Source organism: Syngnathus leptorhynchus, chromosome 17 (genome assembly GCF_054491065.1).
Source record: "Syngnathus leptorhynchus isolate UIUO chromosome 17, UIUO_Slep, whole genome shotgun sequence".
Lineage (NCBI taxonomy): Eukaryota > Metazoa > Chordata > Actinopteri > Syngnathiformes > Syngnathidae > Syngnathus > Syngnathus leptorhynchus.
The window spans coordinates 699,192-709,050 of record NC_141211.1 but is presented as its reverse complement, the minus strand read 5'-3'; the positions used below and the strand labels follow the sequence as shown (position 1 = coordinate 709,050).

At 45.6% G+C, this 9,859-nt stretch overlaps 1 protein-coding gene across 2 annotated transcripts; it reads right to left on the bottom strand.

The window, feature by feature from the left end:
- Positions 1-153: 153 nt before the first annotated feature.
- On the bottom strand, positions 154-9,617 carry klf5l (Kruppel like factor 5 like). Of its 2 annotated transcripts, XM_085935461.1 has the most exons (5): positions 9,539-9,611; positions 9,321-9,457; positions 5,215-6,118; positions 4,636-4,695; positions 154-1,262 (listed from the first exon to the last, which is right to left on the bottom strand). In XM_085935461.1, the coding sequence occupies exons 2-5, from the start codon at positions 9,438-9,440 to the stop codon at positions 1,084-1,086; spliced, it is 1,263 nt and encodes a 420-aa protein (XP_085791587.1). In that variant the 5' UTR covers positions 9,441-9,457; positions 9,539-9,611; the 3' UTR covers positions 154-1,083. The 2 variants fall into 2 exon arrangements, with proteins under 2 accessions (XP_085791587.1, XP_085791586.1); XM_085935460.1 differs by having other exon boundaries at positions 9,321-9,617.
- Positions 9,618-9,859: the final 242 nt, after the last annotated feature.

Here is a 9,859-nt window from a genome sequence, read left to right as displayed (position 1 = left end):
AAGCTTGCATAGCGACTTTCTTCAATGCAAACACATTTGATAAAATTACATAAACCACGACATGTTTTAAGGTTGTTTTATTTTTTTGTATTTAATTTTCAGCTACTCTTTTTCACACTCGTTTTGACCCAAATGAGCAAAAGCCAAGTCACACGTGGTCATTTTTTTTTTATTTCATTGCAATTTTTTGAACTAGAAAAAAAAAACTCCACAAAGATTCTTGACAAACCTTCCGATTCAATCCTGATACAAAATCGTAAAAACCCCCAAAATATTTACAAAAGCAAATTAATAATTCAAGACACTTTTTGTCATTTATGTACACATTGCGGTCAGAGAACTTGAATCCTTACAAAAGCATGAAAAAGTCATTTTAGCGTTGAAATAAGACAGTTTTACTGCAGTGCTCTCATGTGACGATGATGGAGGCCTACAAAGTATATTTTAAAAAATATATTTTTTTCAATGACGAACAAAAAAATGGCACCAAAAATCTTTGATTACGTACATTGGTTGCCATGGGAGCAACCGGGCACAAACAGCAGCCAGTGACTGAGCCCTGTGACCTCCAAAACAGGCAAAACCAGTCCATGACTAAGTCCAATTTTGTTTCATTTGTCTTTTTACGCACTTAAGATAAGTTTAAACTTGTATTCACAAAATATGGGGAAAAATGATTTCTTTGCATATGCACAGTAGCTCTATAAACATTATTTACACGAGAGCAGGTGCGGGGGGCATCCACCTGTCCCGCAGAAAGTTTGGGAATTTTTCCAAGAGAATTAGCTTAGACAGAATATAAAAAAAAAAGGTCACTTGAAAATGACTTTACAATGTACACAAAGGCAAAGAAAGCAAACTTCTTGGCAGAGCGGATCAGGCAATGTTTTTTGTTTTGTAGTTTAAGTTAATTCTGTAAATCTGAGATTTTTGCGCCCCGCTCTGCATGTTTTTCTGTGTGTAGCCGATTTTGACCAGATATTGCAAAAGATGTTTTGTGATAAGGAAACCCAGGGAAGAAAAACAGTGACTTTTTTTTTTTTTTTAAATTTAAGCGATTTGTCCGCACTTCCTGCAGCGTTCTCAGTTCTGGTGGCGCTTCATGTGCAGGGCCAGGTGGTCGGAACGTGAGAAGCAGCGGCTGCAGGCCACGCATTTGAAGGGTTTGGCGCCCGTGTGTTTGCGGTAGTGTCGGGTCAGCTCGTCAGAACGGGCGAAGCGCCAGTCGCAGTTGGCCCACGTGCAGCGGTACGGCTTCTCGCCTGACAATCACAACATGACGACGGCTCAGTCAAAATAAGACAAACGCAGCAAAAACAAATGAAATATATGGCATAAACGTTCAATGTATTTTGGCTGTAGTGGCAAAAAATGACTTGTGTTGAAATGACACCAAATTCAACATTTGAAGACCAGGAAACGAGTATGTTTGCTCCCTTATTAATAGTAGGGGGGGAAAACTTGAAAAGGTGAAACATAATGAGCTCAATCCAACCAGACGTTTAATGAACCACACCCAAACGTTTGACATTTGAAATGTGCAGTTGCCAAAGTGCCAGCTAATCATCAACAAAGACTGAGTTCAGAAAAAAAGAAAAGACGTTGAAAGGGCTCCTATGCAAACATACCACAAGAAACACAAAAGATTAAAAAGCAGGAAGAGAGAAAACAGAAACTGAAAAGAAGATAAGAAAATTCGATATTAATTCACTTCGTCAAGCTTTTCTTGTTTTGAGCAGTGAGCAAATAGGCTGACTTCTCAGGATGTCACAGTTGATCCAAATAGTCGTTGAAAAATGAGCAAGCACACGTGCTAACCTTACAAAAATGCCACCAATCAATTCAATAAACAGCAGATGAGCTGAAACAATTGTGAACTTCCTATAATATGAACACTATCAAAACACTTCACAAACATTTGAAATCCACAGCTCACAAAATTGTTCCACACATCTAGTCCCTTTCTACCATTACCAGCTAACCAACTAGCTAACTCGCTAGTAAAGTGGCAAGCAAACATGCTAATTGAAAAACAATCAAACTAGTATATCTAAATATCAGCCAGCAAACCTGCCAGCTTCACAAAATCTCATTTTATCCAATCAATATTTGTGGCAAAATAGGCTAGCGAACTGGCTAACTTTCAAAAGTGCTATCTATTGTGGGTTTATCGGCTCAAAGTGGGTTTTGCTTGGCCGAGAAGCTGACTTTCAAGCTAATCCTCCTATCAGCGAGTCTTTTTGGCCGTTTGGGTCATCAAGGGCTCATTACCGACACCGATTAGATTAGCGCGCCACTATTGACCAATCAATCAATCAATCAATCGCGACACGGCCAGTGGTTAACAGTCCAAAGGGCAGGCAGCAGGTGACCACAGTAAACCGGCGCGAGCGTCAATTTACAAACGTTTCAAAACCCCCCAAAATTCCTATTGGAACTATACGATACAATAGGGTACAATGTTTGTATCGTCAAAGAGCCCCGCAGGTGTGTGTGCGCTCGCTTGACATAGATTATGATCCTCCGGGCTGCGTAAATTGGCGGCTGAAATCCGACTCGAGCTGAATAAACACTCTCGGCCGGTGTAGTTTTCAGAACAAGCTTCGGAAAAAGGTCAGCTGTCTTTGAGGAGGTCATTAGTGTATGATTTATAGGTCCAGAGATTAAAAACTAGCATGACTTGTCCCAAAAAAAAAAAAACACATTAAGTAAGACGTAGCCAATACAATCAGTTTTTAATAATTGTGCAGCCGACCAAAATTGATCTATACCAAGTGAATGGCCCTAATTCTTTTTTCAAGTTCACCGTGTAGCACTCAAAAGTGTCATTCATAAGCATCGAGTGCTCAACTGTTTGTGCAGCTGGCAAATTAGAAAGCAGAAACACTCAAGCACACACACGCTAATGTAGCATGTCTGCGCATAGAAGGGCCTTCCAAACGCTCCCGTCAAACACCACAAAACAAAACACGGCAAAAGTGCATCCATCACTCGCTCGCTCGCTCGCGCACGGACGCACACACACACACAAAAGGCTTTTTGTGTCCTCTTTAAAAGAGCACTGACGTTTCTCTTCCAATAGGATGATTGAAAAAGTGCAACGCCACGATGTCATCCATTTTGCGCTCTATCATTCCTCTACAAGTAAATCTTGTATCACAATAGTAACATTTTACGACTCCCTGCACATGCTTTTACTGAGGCAAAGAGTAAACACTTAAAAGGCGTTCCAGGACGCCCATAAAGTCTTTATCAGCTCACCTAGTGTTTGGAAAGAGGGCTGGCTGGCTGGTTGTGTGTGTGTGAGAGTGTGTATGGAGGGGTACGGGTGAGGGTCCGGACACACAAGTTCACGGTCAAGGTTTCCCCCCCCCCCCCCCCCCCCCCAAACTTCATCCGCATATGTGGGACGGGCCAATTGTTATGACAACACATTTGTGAATGACTTGCTTTACTGGCACAAAGTCCATCAAGATTTCGAATCAGTTGTTCACATTTAAGACAAGTACATTGCTCAGATTGGGGTAGCTAGAGGAAAGACCCGAGCAGGGATTTCCAACCCGGATCCTACTACGAAGCCCTTCATTGATTCCTGGCTAACACCCTGGACTTGTTGCCCATCAATCTTTGGGCATGTTCACATTTGATATTTTGGCAATAGAAGCGGGGTAACACCCTGAAGGATACGGCCGATTTCGTCGTGCCTGTTTTTGGGATTGCACGACAACCGATTTGAACACAGAACCTCGAAGCTGCGAGGCAGCCGCTTTGGCCACACACTCCAGTGTACCGCCGATGAAAATATTGCAGCGCAAACATCCACGACAGCGTCCGAGTTTCTTCTCTTGCTCCATTTAGCCGTAAAGACCTTGCCGTTCCACATGCTTGACTCGTGAGTCATCGCCATCGAGCGAACAGAACAAAACAAGACGGAACAAGTTCAATTTTGCAACCTGTTAATGAGACGCTCTGACCGCACTCGGGCCATTTAGCTGAGCTAGCTAGCAGCTATTCTTGATCGCCTCACAAAATGAGATGTATCGATCATAAAGCTCTACACGTGAACTACTTTGCTAGATTATGTACATAACTACTTTGCAGTAGCTCATGATTCAGATCGCTAGCATTCTTACCTTTGGCTTCGTTTTGGTTTTTGTGTTTAACTTTCTCACTGCTGTTGTTCACGGCGCCAACTTTCCCACGGGACCCGTTTGTGTTATCTATTTATGACATTTACACTCTTTCAATGTCACACTTTTGAGTGTATCGCCATCTTAGAAAAAAACTAACACATAAAAAAAAAGAAACCAGGGTGGTTTCACCTTACAGGTGGGGGGGGGAGGGTATATCGAAACCGGCCTTGCGAATGCATATGGCAACGACAACTCTGTCCCTCAATCTTGTTCTGAAAAGGTCTAAAAAAGCAGGAGTAACTGGTTTTGGCCTTGGCTATTCCACATTTCCCTTTCCTCCCATCCACGCCCCCTTTCTGCTTTTTCTTTCTTGCCGGGCAGGTTTGGACATGTGACGCAGCGAGAGGAAAAAGTGAATTCTTTTGCTGTTACTCCGGGATATTTGCACACTTGCTTACAGTCTTATTAGCTGCATTTTGGATGTATTCATTTTTATTCTTACCCGTGTGCGTCCTCTGGTGCGCCTTCAGATGTGAGCTCTTTGTGTAAACTTTTGTGCAGCCTGCAAAATGAAAACAAACAAAAATCATAGTGTGAGTGAGTCAAGCTGATGGTCGAAAAATAATAATAAAGAAAAACAAGTTGAGCATCTTGGTGAAATGACAACCAAAGTAATTGGCACCTCAGATGACAAATTTGCATATGAGCGAGCGTTTCACCCTGTTTCAAAAGAGTACGCCGATTAAAATGAACACATTGTGTGTGCTTGAAATCTGTGCCAAGCCTGAGGATAAAAGCTACTGAGCGGAGTTGAACGGGCGAGGTATTGTCTGAAGAAAAATGCTACCCCTAAACATTTTATTGTATAGAATGAAATCGTTCATGACTTTCCAATAATAGCTCGTGAACACTCGAGGTCATTTCATGGGTAGATGCGAGAAAAGTCGCTAATTTGCTATCTCGCCAGACAGGCAGCTAGAGAATTTTCAAAATAATGCGGATAAACCTCCAAGGTATGTTTTTCCATGAAAAAGAGTGCGCTAACTAGCTTTCAAAGGTTAGCTCGGAAGTGGTTAAAGACCTGGATAGTCGCAGAAGTGAATCCTCCTCTTCTCCAGCTCCGGGTTGTTCCGCCGATTGTATTTGGGCCCGGTGAGGACACCCTGGCCGTGCGTCATCAGCATGGCGTGATGAGACAACCCCGTCACTTTTGTCCCGGCCACCAGATGCTGTTGGTACGGAGGCGGCGGCTGGCTCGCCAAGCTCAGCAGCTCGGCCTGAGCCTCGGGGCTGCCCGGCTGCGAGTTTGGGGGCGAGGGTGGCAGGCTGTGGGGGCCCGCGTGTTGCTGGATGGATGCCTGGTAATAACCGTGGTGGGCCCCCAGCTGGTGCTCAGCCAACACGTAGCCGCCGGCGTTGCCCAGGTTGAGCATGGTCCGAGAACCGGACGCCGAGGGTGCCGAGTGGGACAGAGTCATGGTGAGGTCTGCTGGACTGTTGACGGGCATGTGGTAAACCTGCGGCTGGGGGGCCGGGGGTCCTATGTGAAGCTCCGTGTCCAAACTCTGCTGCTGCTGCTGCTGCTGCTGGGACCCGCCGGAAAGGGTGACGGCTCCGGTGTTCAGGCCCGGCTTGATAAAAACTCCGTTGACTACAGGCGGCACGTTGAACACCGAAGTGAAGTCCGGCAGGGCCTGGGTGCCGGCGGAGGAGCAGGGCACCTCCAGTCCGGGCTCTGTCTTGATCTGCGTCGTTGCCAGGCTCTTGGAGTTGTGGCGGTAGAGACCCGTACGTAGGTGAGAAGAGCTGGGGAGGATGACGTTGATGTTGAGGCTGTAGGGAGCGCCGCCGGGCTTGTCCTCGGAGAAGTACTCGTCCACCACCGAGGCGCTCTCCCGCCGGTACTTCTTGTCGCTCAGGTCGATGGCGGGACTCAAGAGAGAGCTGGTGATCTGCGGGAGGTATTTGTCCATCTCCAACTGGACCTGGAAGGACAAGTCGCCGCCGACAATAAGAATCTGTGGATCAGGTGGCTAAGTGGAAGCCCGAGGCTACAAAATCATGACCGCTCAGTCTGTCAGTGTTTTGAACGGAGAAGGATTGCAGCCAGGTTCCCTCCCGCCTTATAAAGCACCGAGCTTTGATCTGAACAAAGTTGCGGCGGGTGAGCTAAGGATCAACTGTTAGATGGGCCGGAAGTACGGAAACTCCCCTTCTCGTCCAATAAAGTCAAAAAGGGAGCTGATAAGAGACTGTTTTGTTATCATCGGACGCCAGGATTCATAGCGAGATCAGTCAAGCGCCTTCTCCAATTATTAACCAACCGACCGACTGACTGACTGACTGACTGACTGACTGTTGATGCCTGCCTGGGCGAGAAGGGTTTGGATTTCTTGCGCTTGTACTGTACTTTGTTTATCCAAAACATTCCTAACCGTGCAGCATCTGCTGGGATGCGGACTTTGTACCGCTCTGGTGTGGTGTGGTGAAGAAGGAGCTGAGCCAAAAGGCAAAGCTCTCGATAAACCGGTCTATCTACGTTGGAATTGTTATGCGGTAAACGTTAGCTCGAAATGCTAATCATCTGTGTGTTAGCACTAAGGCGTCAAAGCATTTTTCCATCGGCTCGTTGGCATTCAATTGTTTCAAATGATGTTAGCTCAGCAGCTTATGTCTACTATGAATGGATATCAGATGCAAGATATGAGTAAGCAGACATTTTTCAAGCATCACCAGAGTGAGAAAAATGTTTCTTCCGATGTCTTAGTCAGATTGGCTTTCTGGTAAATTGCTCATCTTCATTCCAAAGGTGATTTGATTTGATTTTTTTGTCAATTCTCTCAGAGCTTCTTTCTTTGTGTCTATTTTTACTTTTCACCGCATGGCTTGCATGCCTCCCTCCCTCCCTCCGGCCTTGTCTGAGTGTGTTGGCTTCCACCGACACGCCCGTGCGGAGAGGGTTTTTCATTTGTTGTTTGTCTAGCATGTGCGTAAAAGGATTGATGTTTTGCTTCTTACGCCAGCGACTCTGGATTAAGAGCTATTCAAACAGAGGAAAACACCTTTTATTTCTTTCATTAAAACCATGTCTTGTCCGGTCTTGTTCGATGCCTGATCCCAACTTTATTTCGGCATCAAAACCTTTGAGACTGCGCTGATATTTTATGACGCAGTGAGCGATAACAAGGCTTGTTTTGAATGACTATTATTCTCCATCGCTTCCTTGCATTCCCATTTAACTCCAAAATGAACATGACTCAAGCTTCCAGGAAACTGCTTTGCTAACATAGAAAACATTGACTTGAACTTTATTATTTTTTACACCTCCTGATGGAGCGAGCGATGAGTCGTGTTGGAAAAAAGAAGTGAGATTCACTTTCTTGTCGTATTGCCGTGGCAAAAACTTGGATGACTATATTTGGATTATATTTGAAATGATTTGTACACTAGTGCAGAATAGTGTGATTTGGTCATATATGATGACCTCTTGAGAGGGAGCCACCTTCCAGAACACGTTAGGCCAACATGCTAATAATATGAGATGCTCGACGGTTAGCCATTAGCTTCAGCCCTAAACCTAGCAAAGTCGTTTTCGACTCAAACATACGTAAAAGAATATTAGCATAACCGCACTACGCTAAACTTGAGAGCCATTATCCACAGTTAGCTAAACATGCCAATCGGCGACGATAAATATTCTACGGCGAGCGACCGACCGACCAATCGAGATCAACTGAATTGCTTGGATTTTTTTCCCTCGCAGACTTGATGGTCACTTGTAGATCTCAATCACCCAAAGACTAAGCAAGAACAATGGGCTGCCAGAGTGTGACGGGATCCTGCCTCGCTGCTTTGCCTACATGCAAATACTCCTGGCGTGTTGTCGAGGAACAAGAAAGAGCGGCACAATGAGAATAGCCCCGAAATAAATGTTTCCCCGTATCTGAATATTGATCTGCAGGGGATCATTAGGCGTGACCGTCAGGTTACTGTGTAACCGGCGCCGTCGTCTTAGGGCCGCTGATATGACGGCTAAAGAATCCTGCGAGCGCTTTAGTATGGGTTACTCATTCTGCGGTTATGGCTGGCAGGACACCAAAGACACTCACGCCGTGAGGGGACATCTTCATCAAAGCAACATTAGGCTACTATGGCAGCCCTTTCTGACCTCGTCACACAAGTAGGAATAGCTCGCTCGTCTTTTGACAGACAAACAAACTGTACAAAACCAATGTACGCGACTACAACATCTCGTGTCGAAAAGAACTCACTCCGAGACGCAAATATAAGAACGATGCGGCCATACAAAAGCGAGCACATAACAGGTAAACCTGTATGACCCCCCCTCCACATTCACCTCCACATTCACACACACATTCCCCCCCCCCTCTCGTTTGACTTTCTCATGGCGGTGGACCTTTGACGGCGGTGCCTCGAGGCGGCTTATGGAGATGCGGGCCCTGCTCAGACAGGTCGGACCACATACTGCTGTCACGACACTGACTAGACGCTCACTTCAAACGACGCGAAAAAGGAAAAGAAACGACAAAAAAAGGTCTGGAAGGTATCAAAAAAAAAAAAAAGTTTACGGTCAGCATTTACACTTTAAGTGGTGTGCAACGTGAGGTAAGTGGGTCATGGAATGGCCCCACAGGAACTTTTAACATGGTCCGCTGTGCAAATTCTACTTTTGAACATTTGGAACAGAACAATGAAACCACAAATGTATGATTTTCATGTAGAAAAAAAGGTATGATAATAAGGACTGATGGCGAGGATATGCAGCTCCAAGCATCTTTAACAAATATGACAACAATTTACAACACTTCTTGCCAGCGTCTTCTTCAATTGGCGCAGTTTGAAAACAATTGGCGTCAATGCGCGGCCGGACGGGATCTCGAGCTAATTCCTGCCTCATTTTTGGATTGAAAAGTCAACTCGCCATCACATGACAAACGCTGCGGGGGGTCAGGATGTCTTAAAACGTTCGTTTTTTGATTATTTCCAACACGTAAGCACGTCGAATAGTTGAGAAGACGTCAAGCAGGACTTTGACCCGCGCAGGTGAGCGCGCATCAAACAAACACACGCACGCACGCACGCACGCGCGCACACACACACACACACACACACTGGGCGAGGAGCAGGAGCTCCGCTTCACATGGACGGGTCGGCGGAGACTCTCACCCCGGGCTTAACGTCTTCAAACACGGATGAGTCCTCGGCACCGTCCGCTGCTCCGGACATCCTCACCGGCTTTAGCTGCGTGAAAACCACCCGCTCGTCGCTCCCCTGCGGTGTATTCATGACCGGCCCTACACTCGCTGCCATTTCAAAACGTTCACTTAGGGTGAAATTCTTCTTTTATATACACATGTATTGTTTTGGGGCTGGGTTATATTTACCGGAGCTGAAAGAAGCGACACAGTAAGTCCAGCAAAGTCTTCCGCGCTCTTCTTACCTGTGGGATCTTTTACCTGAGCTCAAGTATAGATTACAACTACCAATCAGATGAGGGGACGAGGCGAGCTGGCCAATCAGCTTCGAGGAGGGCGGGACACACCTGAGCGTGAGCAGGAAGCGAGGTGCAAGCCTCATGTCATCAACACGAATAAATCCTATTTTCACTTTTCTGAACATTTTCACATTCCTTGAGTCTGCACAGTGAAAGAAACAGCACATTACTTGTTTTGAAATGATTCTTATCATGATTGAAATGGAATTGA